General features: G+C 54.3%; 1 protein-coding gene across 1 annotated transcript in view; it reads right to left on the bottom strand.

The window, feature by feature from the left end:
* The window catches only part of ZNF512B (zinc finger protein 512B), a 113,848-nt gene extending 89,831 nt beyond the window's left edge, over window positions 1-24,017 (bottom strand). Inside the window, exons 1-3 of the mRNA XM_075350469.1 lie at window positions 23,932-24,017; window positions 14,830-14,928; window positions 7,869-7,942 (exon numbers count right to left, since the gene is read on the bottom strand). Of these exons, the coding sequence (XP_075206584.1) occupies window positions 7,869-7,942; window positions 14,830-14,928; window positions 23,932-23,962 (204 nt within the window). The 5' untranslated portion in view covers window positions 23,963-24,017. The remainder of the gene's footprint in view (window positions 1-7,868; window positions 7,943-14,829; window positions 14,929-23,931) is intronic.
* Window positions 24,018-25,085: the final 1,068 nt, after the last annotated feature.

Genomic DNA, 25,085 nt, shown 5'->3' with positions numbered 1-25,085 from the left:
TGGGCAACCGCCGCCTGGAGGACTCGCCTACCTAGACTGGCGTCTGCCGAAGCATAGGTATGCACTTGATAGTGCTTCGTGAAAGTGTGCAGACTAGACCACGTAGCTGCCTGACACACCTGCTGAGCCGTCGCCCGGTGCCGCAATGCCCAGGATGCACCTACGGCTCTGGTAGAATGGGCTTTCAACCCTGAAGGGAGCGGAAGCCCAGAAGTACGGTAGGCCTCGAGAATCGGTTCCTTGATCCACCGAGCCAAGGTAGACTTGGAGGCCTGAGAGCCCTTACGCTGGCCAGCGACAAGGACAAAGAGCGCGTCTGAACGGCGCAGGGGCGCCGTGCGAGACACGTAGAACCGGAGTGCTCTCACAAGATCCAAAGAGTGCAAATCCTTTTCACACTGGCGAATTGGATTAGGGCAAAAGGAAGGCAAGGAGATATCCTGATTTAGATGAAAAGGGGATACCACCTTAGGGAGAAATTCCGGGACAGGACGCAGAACCACCTTATCCTGGTGGAAAACCAGGAAGGGAGCTTTGCATGACAGCGCTGCAAGCTCAGACACTCTCCGAAGTGATGTGACTGCCACCAGGAAGGCCACCTTTTGAGAAAGACGGAAGAGAGAGACATCCCGCAGCGGCTCAAAAGGCGGCTTTTGAAGAGCCGTCAGGACCCTGTTAAGATCCCAAGGTTCCAACGGACGTTTGTAAGGTGGGACCATGTGGCAAACCCCCTGCAGGAACGTGCGGACCTGCGGAAGCCTAGCTAGACGCTTTTGAAAAAACACGGAGAGTGCCGATACTTGGCCCTTGAGAGAGCCGAGGGACAACCCCTTGTCCATTCCCGATTGTAGGAATGAAAGGAATGTTGGTAAGGCAAACGGCCATGGAAGAAAACCATTATCAGAGCACCAGGATAAGAAGATTTGCCAAGACCTGTAATAGATCTTGGCGGACGTTGGCTTCCTGGCTTGTCTCATGGTGGCAATGACATCCTGAGACAACCCTGAAGAGGCTAGGAGCCAGGACTCAATGGCCACACAGTCAGGTTGAGGGCCACAGAATTCAGATGGAAAAACGGCCCTTGTGACAGCAAGTCTGGGTGGTCTGGAAGTGCCCACGGTTGACCCACCGTGAGATGCCACAGATCCGGGTACCACGACCGCTTCAGCCAGTCTGGAGCGACGAGAATGGCGCGACGGCAGTCGGACCGGATCTTGCGTAGTACCCTGGGCAGCATTGCCAGAGAGGGAAACACATATGGCAGTCGAAACTGAGACCAATCCTGGACCAAAGCGTCCGCTGCCAGAGCTTTGTGATCCTGAGACCGCGCCATGAAGGCCGGGACCTTGTTGTTGTGTCGTGACGCCATGAGATCGACGTCCGGCGTTCCCCAGCGGCGACAGATCTCTCGAAACACGTCTGGGTGAAGAGACCATTCCCCCGCGTTCATGCCCTGACGACTGAGAAAATCTGCTTCCCAGTTTTCTACGCCCGGGATGTGAACTGCGGAGATGGTAGAGCCTGTGACTTCCACCCACTGCAGAATCCGCCGGACTTCCTGGAAGGCTTGACGACTGTGAGTGCCGCCTTGGTGGTTGATGTAGGCGACGGCAGTGGCGTTGTCCGACTGGATTCGGATCTGCCTGCCCTCCAGCCACCGATGGAAAGCCAATAGGGCTAGATATACTGCCCTTATCTCCAGGATATTGATCTGAAGGGACGATTCTATTGGAGTCCAGGTTCCTTGAGCCCTGTGGTGGAGAAAAACCGCTCCCCAACCTGACAGGCTCGCGTCCGTGGTGACCACGGCCCAGGTTGGGGGTAGGAAGGATTTTCCCCGAGACAGAGATGTGGGTAGGAGCCACCACTGAAGTGATGTTTTGGTTGCAAGGGAGAGAGAGATGTTCTTGTCGAGGGAAGCCGAACTCTTGTCCCATTTGCGAAGAATTTCCCATTGGAGTGGCCGTAGATGGAATTGCGCGAACGGCACTGCCTCCATAGCTGCCACCATCTTCCCCAGGAAGTGCATAAGGCGCCTTAAGGGGTGTGACTGACTCCGAAGAAGTGATTGCACCCCCGCCTGCAGAGAAAGCTGTTTGTTGCGCGGTAGCTTGACTAACGCTTGCTGGGTATGAAACTCCATCCCGAGGTAAGTCAGTGATTGGGTCGGCGTCAACTTGGATTTCGGGAAATTGACGATCCACCCGAACTGCTGGAGAGTCGCCAGAGTGACGGTAAGACTTCGTTGACACGCCACCCGAGAAGGGGCCCTGACTAGGAGATCGTCCAAGTAGGGGATCACCGAGTGGCCCTGAGAGTGCAGGACCGCCACGACGGATGCCATGACTTTGGTGAAAACCCGTGGGGCTGTCGCCAGGCCGAAGGGCAATGAGACGAACTGGAGGTGTTCGTCCCCGATGGTGAACCGCAGGAAACGTTGATGTTCGGGTGCGATCGGCACATGGAGATAAGCATCCTTGATGTCGATCGATGCTAGGAAGTCTCCTTGTGACATCGAAGCGATGACTGAGCGGAGAGATTCCATCCGAAACCGTCTGGTTCTCACATGTCTGTTGAGCAGCTTGAGGTCCAGAACGGGACGGAATGACCCATCCTTTTTTGGCACCACGAACAAGTTGGAGTAAAATCCGCGACCACGTTCCTGAAGGGGAACGGGAATCACAACTCCTTCCATCTTCAGAGCGTCCACTGCCTGAAAAAGTGCGTCGGCCTGTGCAGGGGGTGGGGAGGTTCTGAAGAAACGAGCTGCAGGACGAGAGCTGAACTCTATCCTGTAACCATGAGACAGAATGTCTCTCACCCAACGGTGTTGAACGTGTGGCCACCAGGCGTCGCCAAAGCGGGAGAGCCTGCCACCGACCGAGGATGTGGGTAGGTGAGGCCGAGAGTCATGAGGAGGCCGTCTTGGAGGCAGTGCCTCCTGCGGCCTTTTGGGGGCGTGACTTGGACCGCCACGCATAGGAGTTCCTCTGGCCTTTCTCCGGCCGGTTGGACGAAGAGGTTTGGGGCTTGGCGGAGGGATGAAAGGACCGAAACCTCGATTGGATTTTTCTCTGCTGAGGTCTCTTAGGTTTGGACTGTGGTAAGGAGGAGTCCTTTCCCGATGATTCCTTAATAATCTCATCCAGCCGTTCGCCAAATAAACGTTCGCCAGAAAAAGGCACACCAGTTAAGAACCTTTTGGAAGCAGAGTCTGCTTTCCATTCGCGCAGCCACATGGCCCTGCGGACAGCCACGGAGTTAGCGGATGCCACGGCCGTACGGCTAGCGGAGTCCAGGACAACGTTCATGGCGTAGGACGAAAATGCTGATGCCTGAGAGGTCAAGGAAGAAACATGCGGAGCAGAATTCCGCGTGACAGCATTAATCTCAGACAGACATGCCGAGATTGCTTGGAGAGCCCACACGGCCGCAAAGGCCGGGGCGAAAGATGCGCCCGTGGCCTCATAAATAGACTTCACCAAGAGCTCTATCTGTCTGTCAGTGGCATCCTTCAGGGATGAGCCATCGGCAACAGACACAACGGACCTAGCAGCCAATCTAGAGACTGGCGGATCCACCTTGGGTGAGTGTGCCCAGCCCTTAACGACTTCAGGTGGAAAGGGATAACGCGTGTCAGAGTGCCTTTTAGCAAAACGCTTGTCCGGGACCGCTCTGGGCTTCTGGACAGCGTCCCTGAAGTTAGAGTGATCAAAGAACGTATTGCGCGTACGTTTGGGGAATCGAAATTGGTGTTTCTCCTGCTGAGAAGCCGACTCCTCTACAGGTGGAGGCGGGGCAGAGAGATCCAACACCTGGTTGATGGACGAAATAAGATCATTTACTAAGGCGTCCCCCTCAGGGGTATCAAGGTTGAGGGCGAAGTCAGGGTCAGAGCCCTGAGCTCCCACGTCCGCCTCGTCATCCTGAGAGTCCTCAAGCTGAGATCCAGAGCAGCGTGAGGAGGCAGGGAAAGAGTCCCAGCGAGGCCGCTTAGCCGGTCTGGGACTGCGATCCGGGCAGGAGTCCTCCGCCTGGGACCTAGGGGCTATCCTGGGATCGCGCTGCGGCGCGGACCGAGAAGGCCCTGGAGGAGACAAACTAACAGGGGCCGGGGCCTGTGAAGAGCCCGGTCTGGACTGCAATGCCTCAAGGAGCTTAGATGACCATTTGTCCATAGACTGTGCAATGGATTGAGAAAGTGACTGAGAGAGTTTCTCAGCGAAAGAGGCCAATGACGGTGACTCTGTCCCTGCAGCCTGCTCAGGAGGAGCAGGGGGATCTACATGAGCCGAGGGGCCCACAAGTGCCCTAGGCTCCGGCTGAGCAAGCGTGGCAGGAGTCGAGCATTGATCACAGTGAGGGTAGGTGGATCCCGCAGGCAACATAGCCCCACAAGAGGTACAGGCTGCGAAAAAACCCTGTGCCTTAGGGGCTTTGCTCCTTGTGGACGACATGCTGTAAGCAATAAGTGTCCCTTAGGAGAGCGACCACTGAGGGTATATGGGAAAGGGTTATACAGCCGTTCCGAATATATATATAATATATATATATATATATATATCACGGCACCCTAGGGGAACCAGCACCGGGTGACCGGTGTGGCTTACCAACCGCTGGTGTCCTCCAGATTCCCTGTCGTGGGTCCCCCGGAGCTGTAGAGCTGTGCAGCTGCAGCATACACCGGCAGAATGCCAAACATGGCCGCCGGAGCTCTCAGGGGGGGAGTGGAGCCATGGGCGTCGCCGGCAAAAGGCGGGAATCTGGAGGCCCCATAGAGGTCAATGAGAGGGGAGGGGAGACATGCAAAGATGCTCCAGCCCTCTGTCGGTAATCCCGCCCTTACCCCTGACAAGCAGGCCCGGGGGCGGGATTTTTCGCGACTAGGCCGCGATGAAGCAGGGGACTAAATTTAAGGCCGTGCCCGACAAGCAGGCACGGTCGGCGCGGAAGTCCGATGAAAAAACAACAGACGGCGCTACTGGGGAGAAAGGTGACCTCTCTCCCCGTACCGTCCCCCCATGGGGACACAGAGTACCTTGAAGGTGCAGGGCCCGGTCCCTGGGGATGAAAACGCTCCGGTCCAGCAGGTACCACCAGGGGCTGCGGATGGAGCACGGTCTCAGCAGGTGAATGACCGGTGAGGCTCCCACTTCTCCCAGAGCCGCATAAGGGATGGTGAAGGAGACGGCATGTGGCTCCAGCCTTTGTACCCGCAATGGGTACCTCAACCTTAACAACACCGCCGACATAGTGGGGTGAGAAGGGAGCATGCCGGGGACCCCATAGGGGACCTCTTTTCTTCCATCCGTCATACTATGTATGAGAAATCTTTTTTTTTTTTTCTTTTTTTTTCTATGAGTGGATGTGTGCCTCCTTCCACACAAAGCATAAAACTGAGGAGCCCGTGGTCCACGGGAGGGTGTATAGGCAGAGGGGAGGGGTTACACTTTTTTAAAAGTGTAATACTTTGTGTGGCCTCCAGAGGCAGAAGCTATACACCCAATTGTCTGGGTCTCCCAATGGAGCGACAAAGAAAGAACTATTTTGTCCATTTTCTTGACCAGATCTGACTTCTATGAAGGGAGAATCCTCAATCTCCACCAGTCAGTAACATCCAACGATGTCAACATCAGAGACGTTACCCAACTACCAGCTGGATATGGGATCTACGGTTCAGTGACGGCTTATTTTTTTGCGTTTCGAGCTATTTTTAATGGTACCATTTTTGCGCAGATGCTACGTTTTGATCGATTTTTATTACATTTTGTGCAAACATACGACAGCAAACAAAATTGTAATTTTGGGGTTTGGAATTTTTTTCCCGCTATGCCATTTACCGATCAAATTAATTGATTTTATATTTTCATAGGTCAGTCAATTCTGAACGCGGTGATACCAAATGTGTATATATATTTTTTTAACCATTTAATTTTCAATAGGGCGAATGGGGATGAATTGAACTTTTTTTTTTTTTAAAGCTTTTTTTATTTTAGAAGTCCCCCTAGGGGACTATAAGGATCAGCAGTCTGATTGCTCATTTATTTCTGTTGATCAGAGCTGCACAGCAGAAATGCTGCTCTCCTGTTACAGCCGCTACCCCTGTCTAACAGGAACTACATCATGATAGCGACAGGAGTCATCGCATGACCCGTCACTTACATGGCAACTATTGGCTCCCTGTGATCGCGTCACGGGGCCTAAAAATGGCAGCAGGGAAAGGCGATTTCCCCGCCGCGGCCATTTAAATCGTGCTGTCACATTTTGACAGCGCGATCTAAGGGGTTAACAGGTGCGAGAGGATCGTGGACTCATGCCTGACATCCGCCCATGTCTGCTATTTAAATCAGCAGACATGTGCAGGGATCACTGCCGGCTCACCGCAGCAGCCACCGGTGATTACCCCTTCATGATTTAGTACGTCCTCAGTCGTGAAGGGGTTACAGTGTGCAATATGCATACTGTTAGGACTTGGCTTCACTTGATGGTTTGAGTGGTCATCACCAGTGGTCAGGTCATTGAGAGAGGTGGATGAGAATCTAGTCAGTAAGGCGGGCTTTACACACTGCGACATCGCTAGCAATTGCTAGCGATGTCAAGTGCGATAGCACCCGCCCCCATCGTACATGCGATATCTGGTGCTTGCTGCCGTAGCGAACATTATCACTACGGCGGCTTCACACGCACATACCTGGTCGGCGACGTCGCTGTGACTGCCGAACAATCCCTCCTTCAAGGGGGAGGTGCGTTCCGCGTCACAGCAACGTCACTAAGCGGCCGGCCAATAGAAGCGGAGGGGCGGAGATGAGCAAAACATAACATCCCGCCCACCTTCTCCCTTCCGCATTGCTGGTGGACGCAGGTAAGGAGATGTTTGTCGTTCCTGCGGTTTCATACACAGCGATGTGTGGTGCTGCAGGAACGACAAACAACATCGTACCTGCAGCAGTAACGACATTATGGAAATGAACGACGTGAAACAGATCAGTGATTTTTTACGCTTTTGCGCTCGTTCATCGTCGCACCTAGGATTTACACATTGCGATGTCGCTACCAACGCCGGATGTGCGTCACTAACGACGTGACCCCGACGATATATCGGTAGCGATGTCGCAACGTGTAAAGCCCACCTAACCGATAAGGCAAATTGCATACTTATGGTCAAGTGATGGCCAATAAAACCAGAAAGCGGAGTAGAATCTCAACAGTATGCATAGTACACACTGATAGGATTCAGAAAGCTGCTTGTTGGAAATTTCCCCAAGGCTGAACAATACATATAAACCATATAAATACAAGTGTAAAGCTGGCAGAACATACAATTTCAGTGGGGCAGACTGATAATCTTTTGGAGCCTCCCGTCTCTCCCCCAACAGGTGATGTCAGAAGAGTAAACAAAATTTGGGCATTTAAACATTTCAACGTCCGATCCTATTGTTTCCCTGGGAGATAGGCCACTGACAGAGGTGGCTCATAGTGGTCACTGCTCTTCCTACGCACGCTTAGCAGGACTGGGCATGCATGTACGTGCATGGGCAAATGTAGCCAACAGCTATCCACAGTGTATGTCCGCCTTTACCTGCAGATGCAGTGACAGACGTATTAGTCTAATATGAGACAATATGGCTGACAGGAGGTAATGTCTTCCTGTGTTTCAAATTGAAAGCAAGTCCATGCAAGAGCATAGATGCCTGAAACCCCTCTAGAGTAAGATCGGTGGTCCTGTGTTTGCCTTTGAAACTTGCATAACCTAACCCGGAGGGGAGAGCCAGCTGCTTCTGTATCTCCCTGGAATTTACAATGATGATGGCTGCCTCTCCCCTACTTCTCTCCCAAGGACACAAGAGCGGAAGCTATCCCACTTTTACCGGTATTCCTCGCAGCTCGCGGCTTTCGGGCCTGGCATATCTCTTCTGAACGGTCCTCCGGTTGAAATAGCCTCCTGGAAATACACAAGGAGAGAAGATTCACGATCAGACAGGACATTCAGTGTCTTCACGGTTCAGAGTGATGTTCCGTGCTTGTGGCGAGCTGGTGTACCTTCATGGTTTTTTCATATTTGGAAAATGTTACCATCCTTGGTCACAATGTAGCAAAAAAAGAGAATTTTGTTTACTTACCGTAAATTCTTTTTCTTATAGTTCCGTAATGGGAGACCCAGACCATGGGTATATAGCTTCTGCCTCCGGAGGACACACAAAGTACTACACTAAAAAGTGTAGCTCCTCCCTCTGAGCATATACACCCCCTGGATAACCAAATATAGCCAGTTTAGTGCAAAAGCTGAAGGAGAATAGCCACCCACAAGTAGAGAAAGAGCAAAAACCAACAACAGCCGGTGATAACACGCGGAACAAGAAACTGCCAACAGGCAACAGGGAGGGTGCTGGGTCTCCCATTACGGAACTATAAGAAAAAGAATTTACGGTAAGTAAACAAAATTCTCTTTTTTTTCATATGGGAAACCCAGACCATGGGACGTCTCAAAGCAGTCCATGGGTGGGAAAAACAGAAAACTGAGAAGTAGGCGAAACCTAACTTCACAAATGGGCGACAGCCGCCTGAAGGATGCATCTGCCCAAGCTCGCATCTGCCGAAGCATGAGCATGCACTTGGTAGTGCTTCGAAAAGGTGTGCAGACTAGACCAAGTGGCAGCCTGACAGACCTGCTGAGCCGTAGCCTGGTGCCTGAAAGCCCAAGAGGCACCGACAGCTCTGGTCGAGTGTGCCTTGATCCCCGGCGGGGGAGGCACTTGAGTACACTGGTAGGCATCAGAAATGGTCGACCTAATCCAACGAGCCAGGGTCGGTTTAGAAGCCGAGAGGCCCTTATGCCGACCTGTGGTCAGCACAAAAAGAGAGGTGCACCGCCTAAGAACAGCGGTGCGTGACACATAGATCCGGAGCGCCCGCACCAGATCTAAAGTATGCAACGCTTTTTCAAAGCGATGAACAGGAGCCGGACAAAAGGAAGGCAATGAAATGTCCTGGTTAAGGTGGAAAGGAGATACCACCTTAGGGAGAAAGTCCGGAGTCGGACGGAGAACCACCTTGTCTTGATGAAAAACCAAAAAAGGTGACTCCGAAGAGAGCACAGCTAAATCAGAGACTCTCCTGAGGGAAGTTATGGCCACTAGAAAGACGACTTTCTGTGAAAGACGAAACAAAGAAACGTCCCTAAGAGGCTCAAAGGGGGGTTTCTGCAAGGCCGTGAGGACCAGATTAAGGTCCCAGGGATCCAAAGGCCGCCGGTAAGGCGGAATGATGTGAGATGCGCCCTGCATAAAGGTGCGCACCTGAGCCAGCCGGGCGATACGCCGCTGGAACAACACTGACAGAGCCGAGACCTGTCCCTTGAGGGAATTGAGGGATAGTCCTAGCTGCAGACCGGACTGTAGAAAGGACAGGATGGTCGGCAAGGAAAAAGGCCAAGGGGCATGGCCGGAAGAACGACACCAGGATAGGAAAATTCTCCAAGTCCTGTGATAAATTTTGGCCGAGGAAGACTTCCGAGCCCGAGTCATAGTGGAGATGACTTCAGGAGGAATGCCAGAAGTCGTCAAGATTCAGGACTCAAGAGCCACGCCGTCAATCTGAGAGCCGCAGAATTCTGGCGGAAAAACGAACCTTGTGAGAGAAGGTCTGGGCGGTCCGGGAGATGCCACGGCACCTCTACGGACAGATGGAGCAGGTCTGGGTACCAAGCTCGCCTGGGACAGTCTGGAGCAATGAGGATGACCCGACGGCCCTCCATTCTGATCTTGCGCAGGACTCTGGGCAAGAGAGCTAGAGGGGAAAACACGTAAGACAGACGAAACTGGGACCAATCTTGAACCAGTGCGTCCGCTGCAAAGGCCTGAGGATCGTGGGAGCGAGCCACGTAAACCGGGACCTTGTTGTTGTGCCGGGATGCCATTAGATCCACTTCCGGAGTGCCCCACTTGCGGCAGATTGACCGAAACACTGCCGGATGCAGAGCCCACTCGCCGCTGTCCACGGTTTGACGGCTGAGATAATCTGCCTCCCAGTTTTCTACGCCTGGGATGTGGACTGCGGATATGGTGGACTTGGAGTCCTCCATCCACTGAAGGATGCGTTGAACCTCCAACATTGCCAGGCGGCTGCGAGTCCCGCCCTGGTGATTGATGTAGGCAACCGCTGTCGCGTTGTCTGACTGGACTCGAATGTGCTTGCCCGCCAACAGGTGGTGAAAGGCTACGAGAGCTAGGAGCACAGCTCTGATTTCCAGCACATTGATCGAGAGGGCTGATTCGGACGGAGTTCAAGTGCCCTGTGCTCGGTGGTGGAGATATACTGCTCCCCAGCCGGATAGACTGGCATCCGTGGTGAGGATCACCCAGGACGGGGCCAGGAAGGAGCGTCCCTGAGACAGAGAGAGAGGCCGAAGCCACCACTGAAGAGAGCTCCTGGTCTGTGGCGACAGAGCCACCAACCTGTGCAAGGAAGAAGTCCGCTTGTCCCAACAGCGGAGAATGTCCAGCTGCAGAGGACGCAGATGGAACTGGGCAAAGGGAACTGCTTCCATTGACGCCACCATCTGACCCAGCACCTGCATTAGGTGCCTGATGGAATGACGGCGGGGCCTCAGCAGAGAGCGCACCGCCAGATGGAGGGACTGCTGTTTGACTAAGGGCAGCTTGACAAGTGCCGGCAGAGTCTCGAATTGCATCCCTAGGTACGTGAGTTTCTGGGTCGGAGTCAGAGTGGACTTGGGCAGATTGACAAGCCACCCGAATTGAACAAGAGTGGCGAGAGTGAGCGAGACACTCCGCTGACAGTCTGCACTGGATGAAGCCTTGACTAGAAGGTCGTCCAGGTAAGGAATCACTGCCAACCCCTGGAGGTGCAGAACCGCAACCACTGCTGCCATGACCTTGGTGAATACTCGAGGGGCCGTGGCTAACCCGAAGGGGAGAGCCATGAATTGGAAATGTTCCTCTCCGATTGCAAAACGTAGCCAACACTGGTGTGAGACTGCAATTGGCACATGCAGATAGGCATCTCTGATGTCGATGGATGCCAGGAAATCTCCTTGGGTCATTGAGGCAATGACTGATCGCAGAGACTCCATGCGAAAATGCCGCACCTGAACATGCTTGTTGAGAAGCTTGAGATCCAGGATGGGCCGGAAGGAACCGTCCTTTTTGGGGACTAGGAAGAGATTTGAGTAGAAACCTCTGAACCGTTCCCGGGCGGGAACCGGTACAATTACTCCGTTGGCCTGCAAGGATGCCACAGCCTGAGAGAAGGCGGCGGCCTTGGAGCAGGGGGGAGTTGACAGAAAAAATCTGTTTGGCGGGATGGAAGAGAATTCTATCCTGTAGCCGTGGGAGATGATATCCCGCACCCACTGATCGGAGACGTGTTGAAACCACACGTCGCCAAAGTGGGAGAGCCTGCCACCGACCAAGGACGTTGCTGGCTCGGCCAGATAGTCAAGAGGAGGCTGCCTTGGTGGCAGCAGCTCCTGCGGACTTCTGAGGACGCGGCTTCGTGCGCCAGTTAGGCTTCTGGTCCTTGGCTGAGTTAGTGGACGAGGCCGAGGGCTTAGAGGACGACCAGTTAGAGGAACGAAAGGAACGAAACCTCGACTGGTTCCTGCCCTGGACAGGTTTCCTGGTTTTAGTCTGTGGCAAGGAAGTACTCTTCCCGCCAGTAGCTTCCTTAATAATCTCATCCAGTTGTTCACCGAACAGCCTGGACCCAACAAATGGGAGCCCAGCCAGGTACTTCTTTGAAGAAGCGTCTGCCTTCCACTCTCGAAGCCACAAGATCCTGCGGATAGCGAGGGAATTAGCCGAAGCCACCGCAGTGCGCTGAGAAGCCTCCAGCATGGCAGACATGGCGTAGGATGAAAAGGCTGAAGCCTGGGAAGTTAAGGCAACCATTTCAGGCATAGAGTCCCTAGTGAGGGAATGCATCTCCTCCAGAGAAGCAGAGATGGCCTTGAGAGCCCACACTGCTGCAAAAGATGGGGAGAACGAGGCCCCTGCCGCCTCATATACAGATTTGGCCAGAAGGTCAACCTGGCGGTCAGTGGGATCCTTAAGTGAGGTGCCATCAGCCAACTGTCCGGGCTGAGAGTCTAGACACCGGAGGGTCTACCTTAGGTGAGTGAGCCCACTCCTTGACCACCTCTGGTGGAAAAGGAAAACAGTCATCAGAACCACGCTTTGGGAAGCGTTTGTCAGGACAGGCCCTGGGCTTGGTCACAGTGGCCTGAAAACTGGAGTGGTTAAAGAACACACTCCTTGTTCTCTTAGGCAAGGTAAACTGGTGCTTTTCTGCCAGAGAGGGTTGCTCCTCTGATACTGGCGGATTGAGGTCCAGTACAGAATTAGTGGACGCAATCAAATCACTAACATCTGCGTCACCCTCGGTCAGATCAATGGGGCACATGGAGGTAGCGTCCGAGCCCCTAGAAAAGATATCCTCCTCGTCCTGCGAGTCAGCTCGTGAATCACAGCCGCGGGACGAGGAAGGAGAGGGGACGCTGCGTCTCCTTTTAGGAGGACGGGGTCTGGGAGCAGATGAAGAATCCTCTGTGAGCTCTGCAGAGCGAGCCGTAGCAGCAGAGGCGCCCTGAGAAGGGGGCTGATGCATGCTCAGCAGAGTCCGGGACAACTCTCCCATGGAGTCGGCAAAGGACTGGGAGATAGACTTAGAGAAGGATTCTACCCAAGCCGGGGGTTCAGACACCGGGGCCGGAGCAGCCGGAGGGACCACTGGGGAGACTCCAGGCTGAGGCACCACCATGTTAGAGCAGGCATCACAATGTGGATATGTGCTCGGTTCAGGCAGTACGAGCTTACATGCAGTGCATATTGAGTACAGCCTTGCAGCCTTGCTCCTAGTGTGAGACATGCTGCTGAGGTGGGGGCTCTGAGCCAGAATGACCCCCAAAGAGTGTATAAGAAGGTCCACAACCGGAGGTTGTGGCTTACCAGACCGTTTGTGTGCCCTCCGGATCCCACAGCTCGGACCCCCAGACAGATTAGCAGAGATGCTGCAGCCAGCGCCGATCGGTGTGAGAACGCTGATAAAATGGCGTCGGAGCGAGGAGAGGGGGCGGGGCCTAGTCAAAGAGCGGGATCCGGAGGGCCAAGGAGATATACAGGGGAGGGAAACATCTCCTCAGAGAGGAGTGTCCTCCCCTGTGCCGAACGGCCGGTGGGCGGAGCCGCACTGTCCCTCTGCATGACTGACATGCAGGGGCAGTGAAAACGAAACTAGGCCTCAGGCGAAGCCGGGGTCTAAATTTTACAATGCGGCCGGCGCGCAGGCACCCTCGGCGGGGTTCTCAGGTGAAAACCAGAGAACCGGCCGGAAATGTCACAAAAGGTAAATAACACACTCTCTCCAACAATAAAGTGCAAGGGACCCCCCGACAATAACGTCTCAACTACTTAGCTTGTGAGACGCAGGGCCAGGTCCCTGAGGGATGAGTGCTCCATCTGGCAGGATCCTGAAAGGGCTGCGGATGGAGACCGGTCTCCTGCAAGGCAGTGAGAACCGTGCTGGCTCCCACTTCAAGCCAGAGCCCGAGGGATGGTGAAGGAGCGCGGCATGTAAGGCTCCAGCCCTGAAATCAACCTTAACAACACCGCCGACACAGTGGGGTGAGAAGGGACATGCCGGGGGTCCAGGCTTGGATCCGCTTTTCTTCAAACTCTTTAAAATCAAAAATCAGATGAGAATGCATGTGTGGATGTGTGCCTCCTGAACACAAAGCATTGAACTGGCTATATTTGGTTATCCAGGGAGTGTATATGCTCGGAGGGAGGAGCTACACTTTTTAGTGTAGTACTTTGTGTGTCCTCCGGAGGCAGAAGCTATACACCCATGGTCTGGGTCTCCCATAGGAACGATGAAGAAATCTGCAAATAATCAGCCCTAAAAAAGGATTTCATTGCGGAAAAAAAAATACCGAACAAATACTCCCTACAGAACTCGACGTACCACACCGCCGCTGCACTCCCAGCATCTCCCCCATTATTCCCTGGCTGATTATACATCTCAGCTTGGAAACCATCCCTCTTCCTCCGCGGGAATTATCACCTACTGCGGGAGAGCGATCACACCTAGCGCGCTACAAACACATCAAAAATAACTCTTAAAGGGCACCGACACCTATATCTCTGCAGATCTTAAAGGGGAACCTCATATTAAAATGGGATTAAGAACGCTCCACCTACTTTGTTTCCTTCTTGCAAAGACAAGCTACCAATGCCCATTGTCAGGGTTGTGACAGACGTGACTGCAGCCCAAATATCGTAGCCTTTTGGCAAATACTTGGGTTTATGGCTAATAGACATAGTGACTGCAATAGTCTGTAAATCTGCACTATAGCAACGCTGGGTTTATTTCTGAGCAGCCGATGGAAATGAAAAAGGGGTCTCCTGGGTGCAATATCAAAGCATGACGGCATCCAAGACAGCCTGGGCAGAGCTGTGCCCTGGGCATTCACGTCACGGCCCTTTGAAGATGTACCGGAGGGATCTGTGTTGTGCCCACAGCGCCAAGACTATAGGAGAATCAATCATGAATAGTAATAAATGTGTCACCGAAGTCTGCACCACCTGCATCATCGGGAATACCTCACTGGCAGTGGAAATGTATATACCAGGGTGTAGCAGCTGTCAGTGTAACTAGAGCATCATGTATACTGGGGACCACCAAATACTGTTACTCGGGGCCCTGTACAGTGTCACTGCAAAATGTCAGTAGGAGGCGACACAGCCAAAGCTAATATGACCGTGGTAGCAGTTACATGAGCGGCCAAGCAGAGCAGGAGGAGCGGACACTTACCCGAGTCTGAGGCCAAGAACTGCAGCTGAGTGGAAGCTCTGGATTTACTGATCCTGGGAAACTGCCTCCTGGATCCGGTGGAGAGAGAGTCAGCCATGGCTGTGAACAGGTTAAACAAAAGGCGCAGTCAAATAGGGCAGAGGATGGGGCATCACAATGGCAGCCAAGGCAGAGCAGGGCAGAGGAGGAGCAGCGAAAAATGTCACAATTCTGGAAAGTTGCGAGGCATAAAGTAATACATGTAGATCTAAAGAAGTGTGAGGTACAGCAGGCAGTGGTGCGGTGCGAGGCATAAAGTAATACATGTAGATCTAAAGAAGTGTGAGGTACAGCGGACAGTGGTGCGGTGCGAGGCATAAAGTAATACATGTAGATCTAAAGAAGTGTGAGGTACAGCGGACAGTGGTGCGGTGCGAGGCATAAAGTAATACATGTAGATCTAAAGAAGTGTGAGGTACAGCGGGCAGTGGTGCGGTGCGAGGCATAAAGTAATACATGTAGATCTAAAGAAGTGTGAGGTACAGCGGGCAGTGGTGCGGTGCGAGGTATAAAGTAATATATGTAGATCTAAAGAAGTGTGAGGTACAGCGGGCAGTGGTGCGGTGCGAGGCATAAAGTAATACATGTAGATCTAAAGAAGTGTGAGGTACAGCGGACAGTGGTGCGGTGCGAGGCATAAAGTAATACATGTAGATCTAAAGAAGTGTGAGGTACAGCGGACAGTGGTGCGGTGCGAGGCATAAAGTAATATATGTAGATCTAAAGAAGTGTGAGGTACAGCAGGCAGTGGTGCGGTGCGAGGCATAACGTAATATATGTAGATCTAAAGAAGGGTGAGGTACAGCAGGCAGTGGTGCGGTGCGAGGCATAAAGTAATACATGTAGATCTAAAGAAGGGTGAGGTACAGCAGGCAGTGGTGCGGTGCAAGGCATAAAGTAATACATGTAGATCTAAAGAAGGGTGAGGTACAGCGGGCGGTGGTGCGGTGCGAGGCATAAAGTAATACATGTAGATCTAAAGAAGGGTGAGGTACAGCGGGCAGTGGTGCGGTGCAAGGCATTAAGTAATACATGTAGATCTAAAGAAGGGTGAGGTACAGCGGGCAGTGGTGCGGTGCAAGGCATAACGTAATATATGTAGATCTAAAGAAGTGTGAGGTACAGCGGGCAGTGGTGCGGTGCGAGGTATAAAGTAATATATGTAGATCTAAAGAAGTGTGAGGTACAGCGGGCAGTGGTGCGGTGTGAGGTATAAAGTAATATATGTAGATCTAAAGAAGTGTGAGGTACAGCGGACAGTGGTGCGGTGCGAGGCATAAAGTAAAATATGTAGATCTAAAGAAGTGTGAGGTACAGCAGGCAGTGGTGCGGTGCGAGGCATAAAGTAATACATTTAGATCTGAGGTACAGCGAGCAAGGGTGAGGTGAGAGGCATCGCTTCTACAGGGCTACAAAGTACTCACTAAAGTGAGGTATAAGGTGTGAAGACAGCAGTGGTGTGAGAGGCAGCGGGGCAAGTAATGTATGGAGGCATAGTGAAGGGACAGGTGAAGAGTAAGCTATGAGACACCAAGCAGGAACAGGGAGGCATGGCGTTTAGTACGGTGAGCTATGAGGTACAAGATAGAGGTATGCAGGAGGTATGAGGAGCCACACTGATGGGTGAGGTATGAGGCACCCAGCTGATGAGTGAGGTATGAGGTGCCCGGCTGATGGGTGAGGTATGAGGCGCCCAGCTGATGGGTGAGATATGAGGTGTAAGGCTGATGGGTGAGGTATGAGGTGTCAGGCTGATGGGTGAGGTATGAGGTGTCAGGCTCATGGGTGAGGTATGGGGTGCCAGGGTGATGGGTGAGGTGTCAGGCTGATGGGTGAGGTATGAGGTGTCAGGCTGATGGGTGAGGTATGAGGTGCCAGGCTGATGGGTGAGGTATGAGGTGTCAGGCTGATGGGTGAGGTATGAGGTGTCAGGCTGATGGGTGAGGTATGAGGTGTCAGGGTGATGGGTGAGGTATGAGGTGTCAGGCTGATGGGTGAGGTATGAGGTGCCAGGCTGATGGGGGAGGTATGAGGTGTCAGGCTGATGGGTGAGGTATGAGGTGTCAGGCTGATGGGTGAGGTATGAGGTGTCAGGCTGATGGGTGAGGTATGAGGTGTCAGGCTGATGGGTGAGGTATTAGGTGCCAGGCTGATGGGTGAGGTATGAGGTGTCAGGCTGATGGGTGAGGTATGAAGTGCCAGGCTGATGGGTGAGGTATGAGGTGTCAGGGTGATGGGTGAGGTATGAGGTGCCAGGCTGATGGGGGAGGTATGAGGTGTCAGGCTGATGGGTGAGGTATGAGGTGTCAGGCTGATGGGTGAGGTATGAGGTGTCAGGCTGATGGGTGAGGTATGAGGTGTCAGGCTGATGGGTGAGGTATGAGGTGCCCAGCTGATGGGTGAGGTATGAGGTGTCAGGGTAATGGGTGAGGTATGAGGTGTCAGGGTGATGGGTGAGGTATGAGGTGCCCGGCTGATGGGTGAGGTATGAGGTGCCAGGCTGATGGGTGAGGTATGAGGTGTCAGGGTGATGGGTGAGGTATGAGGTGCCAGGGTGATGGGTGAGTTATGAGGTGTCAGGCTGATGTATGAGGTGCCAGGGTGATGGGTGAGGTATGAGGTGCCCGGCTGATGGGTGAGGTATGAGGTGCCAGGGTGATGGGTGAGGTATGAGGTGTCAGGCTGATGGGTGAGGTATGAGGTGCCAGGGTGATGGGTGAGGTATGAGGTGCCCGGCTGATGGGTGAGGGGTGAGGTGTCAGGCTGATGGGTGAGGTATGAGGTGTCAGGCTGATAGGTGAGGTGTCAGGGTGATGGGTGAGGTATGAGGTGTCAGGGTGATGGGTGAGATATGAGGTGTCAGGGTGATGGGTGAGGTATGAGGTGTCAGGCTGATGGGTGAGGTATGAGGTGCCAGGCTGATGGGTGAGGTGCCAGGCTGATGGGTGAGGTATGAGGTGCCAGGCTGATGGGTGAGGTATGAGGTGCCCGGCTGATGGGTGAGGTATGAGGTGCCAGGCTGATGGGTGAGGTATGAGGTGTCAGGCTGATGGGAGAGGGGTGAGGTGTCAGGCTGATGGGTGAGGTGCCGGGCTAATGGGTGAGGTATGAGGTGCCGGGCTGATGGGTGAGGTATGAGGTGCCAGGCTGATGGGTGAGGTATGAGGTGTCAGGCTGATGGGTGAGGTATGAGGTGCCAGGCTGATGGGTGAGGTATGAGGTGTCAGGGTGATGGGTGAGGTATGAGGTGCCAGGCTGATGGGGGAGGTATGAGGTGTCAGGCTGATGGGTGAGGTATGAGGTGTCAGGCTGATGGGTGAGGTATGAGGTGTCAGGCTGATGGGTGAGGTATGAGGTGTCAGGCTGATGGGTGAGGTATGAGGTGCCCAGCTGATGGGTGAGGTATGAGGTGTCAGGGTAATGGGTGAGGTATGAGGTGTCAGGGTGATGGGTGAGGTATGAGGTGCCCGGCTGATGGGTGAGGTATGAGGTGCCAGGCTGATGGGTGAGGTATGAGGTGTCAGGGTGATGGGTGAGGTATGAGGTGCCAGGGTGATGGGTGAGTTATGAGGTGTCAGGCTGATGGGTGAGGTATGAGGTGCCAGGGTGATGGGTGAGGTATGAGGTGCCCGGCTGATGGGTGAGGTATGAGGTGCCAGGGTGATGGGTGAGGTATGAGGTGTCAGGCTGATGGGTGAGGTATGAGGTGCCAGGGTGATGGGTGAGGTATGAGGTGCCCGGCTGATGGGTGAGGGGTGAGGTGTCAGGCTGATGGGTGAGGTATGAGGTGTCAGGCTGATAGGTGAGGTGTCAGGGTGATGGGTGAGGTATGAGGTGTCAGGGTGATGGGTGAGATATGAGGTGTCAGGGTGATGGGTGAGGTATGAGGTGTCAGGCTGATGGGTGAGGTATGAGGTGCCAGGCTGATGGGTGAGGTGCCAGGCTGATGGGTGAGGTATGAGGTGCCAGGCTGATGGGTGAGGTATGAGGTGCCCGGCTGATGGGTGAGGTATGAGGTGCCAGGCTGATGGGTGAGGTATGAGGTGTCAGGCTGATGGGTGAGGTATGAGGTGCCAGGGTGATGGGTGAGGTATGAGGTGTCAGGCTGATGGGTGAGGTATGAGGTGCCAGGGTGATGGGTGAGGTATGAGGTGCCCGGCTGATGGGTGAGGGGTGAGGTGTCAGGCTGATGGGTGAGGTATGAGGTGTCAGGCTGATGGGTGAGGTGTCATGGTGATGGGTGAGGTATGAGATGTCAGGTGAGATATGAGGTGTCAGGGTGATGGGTGAGGTATGAGGTGTCAGGCTGATGGGTGAGGTATGAGGTGCCAGGCTGATGGGTGAGGTATGAGGTGCCCGGCTGATGGGTGAGGTATGAGGTGCCAGGCTGATGGGTGAGGTATGAGGTGTCAGGCTGATGGGTGAGGTATGAGGTGCCAGGCTGATGGGTGAGGTATGAGGTGTCAGGCTGATGGGTTAGGGGTGAGGTGTCAGGCTGATGGGTGAGGTGCCGGGCTAATGGGTGAGGTATGAGGTGCCGGGCTGATGGGTGAGGTATGAGGTGCCAGGCTGATGGGTGAGGTATGAGGTGCCAGGCTGATGGGTGAGGGGTGAGGTGCCGGGCTGATGGGTGAGGTATGAGGTGTCAGGCTGATGGGTGAGGGGTGAGGTGTCAGGCTGATGGGTGAGGTATGAGGCTGATGGGTGAGGTATGAGGTGCCAGGCTGATGGGTGAGGTATGAGGTGTCAGGCTGATGGGTGAGGGGTGAGGTGTCAGGCTGATGGGTGAGGTATGAGGTGCCGGGCTGATGGGTGAGGTATGAGGTGCCAGGCTGATGGGTGAGGTATGAGGTGCCAGGCTGATGGGTGAGGTATGAGGTGTCAGGGTGATGGGTGAGGTATGAGGTGCCAGGGTGATGGGTGAGGTATGAGGTGTCAGGCTGATGGGTGAGGTATGAGGTGCCAGGGTGATGGGTGAGGTATGAGGTGCCCGGCTGATGGGTGAGGGGTGAGGTGTCAGGCTGATGGGTGAGGTATGAGGTGTCAAGCTGATGGGTGAGGTGTCATGGTGATGGGTGAGGTATGAGATGTCAGGTGAGATATGAGGTGTCAGGGTGATGGGTGAGGTATGAGGTGTCAGGCTGATGGGTGAGGTATGAGGTGCCAGGCTGATGGGTGAGGTATGAGGTGCCCGGCTGATGGGTGAGGTATGAGGTGCCAGGCTGATGGGTGAGGTATGAGGTGTCAGGCTGATGGGTGAGGTATGAGGTGCCAGGCTGATGGGTGAGGTATGAGGTGTCAGGCTGATGGGTGAGGGGTGAGGTGTCAGGCTGATGGGTGAGGTGCCGGGCTAATGGGTGAGGTATGAGGTGCCGGGCTGATGGGTGAGGTATGAGGTGCCAGGCTGATGGGTGAGGTATGAGGTGCCAGGCTGATGGGTGAGGGGTGAGGTGCCGGGCTGATGGGTGAGGTATGAGGTGTCAGGCTGATGGGTGAGGGGTGAGGTGTCAGGCTGATGGGTGAGGTATGAGGCTGATGGGTGAGGTATGAGGTGCCAGGCTGATGGGTGAGGTATGAGGTGTCAGGCTGATGGGTGAGGGGTGAGGTATCAGGCTGATGGGTGAGGTGCCGGGCTAATGGGTGAGGTATGAGGTGCCGGGCTGATGGGTGAGGTATGAGGTGCCAGGCTGATGGGTGAGGTATGAGGTGCCAGGCTGATGGGTGAGGGGTGAGGTGCCGGGCTGATGGGTGAGGTATGAGGTGCCAGGCTGATGGGTGAGGGGTGAGGTGCCGGGCTGATGGGTGAGGTATGAGGTGTCAGGCTGATGGGTGAGGTGTCAGGCTGATGGGTGAGGTATGAGGTGCCAGGCTAATGGGTGAGGTATGAGGTGCAAGGCTGATGGGTGAGGTATGAGGTGCCAGGCTGATGGGTGAGGTGTCAGGCTGATGGGTGAGGTGCCAGGCTGATGGGTGAGGTATGAGGTGTCAGGCTGATGGGTGAGGGGTGAGGTGCCAGGCTGATGGGTGAGGGGTGAGGTGTCAGCCTGATGGGTGAGGTATGAGGTGCCAGGCTGATGGGTGAGGGGTGAGGTGCCGGGCTGATGGGTGAGGTATGAGGTGTCAGGCTGATGGGTGAGGGGTGAGGTGTCAGGCTGATGGGTGAGGTATGAGGCTGATGGGTGAGGTATGAGGTGCCAGGCTGATGGGTGAGGTATGAGGTGTCAGGCTGATGGGTGAGGGGTGAGGTGTCAGGCTGATGGGTGAGGTGCCGGGCTAATGGGTGAGGTATGAGGTGCCGGGCTGATGGGTGAGGTATGAGGTGCCGGGCTGATGGGTGAGGTATGAGGTGCCAGGCTGATGGGTGAGGGGTGAGGTGCCGGGCTGATGGGTGAGGTATGAGGTGTCAGGCTGATGGGTGAGGTGTCAGGCTGATGGGTGAGGTATGAGGTGCAAGGCTGATGGGTGAGGTATGAGGTGCCAGGCTGATGGGTGAGGTGTCAGGCTGATGGGTGAGGTGCCAGGCTGATGGGTGAGGTATGAGGTGTCAGGCTGATGGGTGAGGGGTGAGGTGCCAGGCTGATGGGTGAGGGGTGAGGTGTCAGGCTGATGGGTGAGGTATGAGGTGCCAGGCTGATGGGTGAGGGGTGAGGTGCCAGGCTGATGGGTGAGGTGTCAGGCTGATGGGTGAGGTGCCAGGCTGATGGGTGAGGTATGAGGTGTCAGGCTGATGGGTGAGGGGTGAGGTGCCAGGCTGATGGGTGAGGGGTGAGGTGTCAGGCTGATGGGTGAGGTATGAGGTGTCAGGCTGATGGGTGAGGGGTGAGGTGCCAGGCTGATGGGTGAGGGGTGAGGTGTCAGGCTGATGGGTGAGGTATGAGGTGCCAGGCTGATGGGTGAGGGGTGAGGTGTCAGGCTGATGGGTGAGGTATGAGGTGCCAGGCTGATGGGTGAGGGGTGAGGTGTCAGGCTGATGGGTGAGGTATGAGGTGTCAGGCTGATGGGTGAGGTGTCAGGCTGATGGGTGAGGTGCCAGGCTGATGGGTGAGGTATGAGGTGTCAGGCTGATGGGTGAGGGGTGAGGTGCCAGGCTGATGGGTGAGGGGTGAGGTGTCAGGCTGATGGGTGAGGTATGAGGTGCCAGGCTGATGGGTGAGGGGTGAGGTGTCAGGCTGATGGGTGAGGTATGAGGTGTCAGGCTGATGGGTGAGGGGTGAGGTGTCAGGCTGATGGGTGAGGTATGAGGTGCCAGGCTGATGGGTGAGGGGTGAGGTGTCAGGCTGATGGGTGAGGTATGAGGTGCCAGGCTGATGGGTGAGGTATGAGGTGTCAGGCTGATGGGTGAGGGGTGAGGTGTCAGGCTGATGGGTGAGGTATGAGGTGCCAGGCTGATGGGTGAGGTATGAGGTGTCAGGCTGATGGGTGAGGTATGAGGTGCCAGGCTGATGGGTGAGGTATGAGGTGCCAGGCTGATGGGTGAGGTATGAGGTGTCAGGATGATGGGTGAGGTATGAGGTGTCAGGCTGATGGGTGAGGTATGAGGTGTCAGGATGATGGGTGAGGTATGAGGTGTCAGGCTGATGGGTGAGGTATGAGGTGTCAGGCTGATGGGTGAGGGGTGAGGTGTCAGGCTGATGGGTGAGGTATGAGGTGCCAGGCTGATGGGTGAGGTGTCAGGCTGATGGGTGAGGTGCCAGGCTGATGGGTGAGGTATGAGGTGTCAGGCTGATGGGTGAGGGGTGAGGTGCCAGGCTGATGGGTGAGGGGTGAGGTGTCAGGCTGATGGGTGAGGTATGAGGTGCCAGGCTGATGGGTGAGGGGTGAGGTGCCAGGCTGATGGGTGAGGTGTCAGGCTGATGGGTGAGGTGCCAGGCTGATGGGTGAGGTATGAGGTGTCAGGCTGATGGGTGAGGGGTGAGGTGCCAGGCTGATGGGTGAGGGGTGAGGTGTCAGGCTGATGGGTGAGGTATGAGGTGTCAGGCTGATGGGTGAGGGGTGAGGTGCCAGGCTGATGGGTGAGGGGTGAGGTGTCAGGCTGATGGGTGAGGTATGAGGTGCCAGGCTGATGGGTGAGGGGTGAGGTGTCAGGCTGATGGGTGAGGTATGAGGTGCCAGGCTGATGGGTGAGGGGTGAGGTGTCAGGCTGATGGGTGAGGTATGAGGTGTCAGGCTGATGGGTGAGGTGTCAGGCTGATGGGTGAGGTGCCAGGCTGATGGGTGAGGTATGAGGTGTCAGGCTGATGGGTGAGGGGTGAGGTGCCAGGCTGATGGGTGAGGGGTGAGGTGTCAGGCTGATGGGTGAGGTATGAGGTGCCAGGCTGATGGGTGAGGGGTGAGGTGTCAGGCTGATGGGTGAGGTATGAGGTGTCAGGCTGATGGGTGAGGGGTGAGGTGTCAGGCTGATGGGTGAGGTATGAGGTGTCAGGCTGATGGGTGAGGTATGAGGTGTCAGGCTGATGGGTGAGGTATGAGGTGTCAGGATGATGGGTGAGGTATGAGGTGTCAGGCTGATGGGTGAGGTATGAGGTGTCAGGATGATGGGTGAGGTATGAGGTGTCAGGCTGATGGGTGAGGTATGAGGTGTCAGGCTGATGGGTGAGGGGTGAGGTGTCAGGCTGATGGGTGAGGTATGAGGTGCCAGGCTGATGGGTGAGGTATGAGGTGTCAGGATGATGGGTGAGGTATGAGGTGTCAGGCTGATGGGTGAGGGGTGAGGTGTCAGGCTGATGGGTGAGGTATGAGGTGCCAGGCTGATGGGTGAGGGGTGAGGTGCCAGGCTGATGGGTGAGGTATGAGGTGTCAGGCTGATGGGTGAGGGGTGAGGTGCCAGGCTGATGGGTGAGGTATGAGGTGTCAGGATGATGGGTGAGGTATGAGGTGTCAGGCTGATGGGTGAGGTATGAGGTGTCAGGATGATGGGTGAGGGGTGAGGTGTCAGGCTGATGGGTGAGGTGGCAGGCTGATGGGGAGGTATATTTGGGGCGCTTGATAACAGGTGGGTGATATTGGGGATCGGGTGTGGCCCCGCTCCGGGATCTCGGTGGCTCCGGTGTGCCGGAATCTTACCTGCCGGGCCCCGCCGCTCGCTGTCGGTCATGCGCTCGGATCACTCCGCCTCCGAAGCCCGAACTCTCGCGGTACTGAAAGAGGGGAAACCGGGGGGAGAACCGAGAGGAGGGGGGCGAGATCTGTAATAGCGGGCACATCAGGAGACCCCGTACATAGGGATCACATGACACCTCATATCCTCACAGTACAGGACCCCACACACCATATACCTACTGATCCTATATACACATCCCATATATCCACTGATCCTATATGTACATCCCATATCCACTGATCCTATATGCAGATCACATATCCACTGATCCTATATGCACATCCCATATCCACTGATCCTATATGCACATCCCATATCCACTGATCCTATATGCACATCCCATATCCACTGATCCTATATGTACATCCCATATCCACTGATCCTATATGCACATCCCATATATCCACTGTTTCTATATGCATAACCCATATACCCACTGATCCTATATATATAACTCATATACCCACTGATCCTATAAACACATACCATATAATCACTGTTCCTATATACACATCCCATATATCCACTGATCCTATATACACATCCCATATATCCACTGATCCTATATGCACATTCCATATCCACTGATCCTATATGCACACCCATATATCCACTGATCTCATATGCACAACCCATATACCCACTGATCCTATAAACACATCCCATATACCCACTGATCCTATATACACAACCCATATACCCACTGATCATATATATATATACTGTATCCATTGATCCTATAAGCACATCCCATATACCCACTGATCCTATATATCCCATATACCCACTGATCCTATATATATTACCTATATACCCACTGATCCTACATGCACATCCCATATACCCACTGGTCCCATATACATAACCCATATACCCACTGATCCTATATACATAACCCATATACCCTCTGATCCTATATACATAACCCATACACACACTGATTCTATATACACGTCCCATTTACCCACTGATCCTTTATATACAACCCATATTCCCCAGTGATCCTATATGCTCATCCCATATACACACTGATTCTATATACACATCCCATGTACCCACTGACCCTTTATACACAATCCATATACCCACTAATCCTATATACATAACCATTATACCC

This window comes from Anomaloglossus baeobatrachus, chromosome 5, assembly GCF_048569485.1.
Source record: "Anomaloglossus baeobatrachus isolate aAnoBae1 chromosome 5, aAnoBae1.hap1, whole genome shotgun sequence".
Classification (NCBI taxonomy): domain Eukaryota; kingdom Metazoa; phylum Chordata; class Amphibia; order Anura; family Aromobatidae; genus Anomaloglossus; species Anomaloglossus baeobatrachus.
The sequence above is the reverse complement of the archived record's forward strand: the minus strand, read 5'-3'. Positions and strand labels throughout refer to the sequence as shown.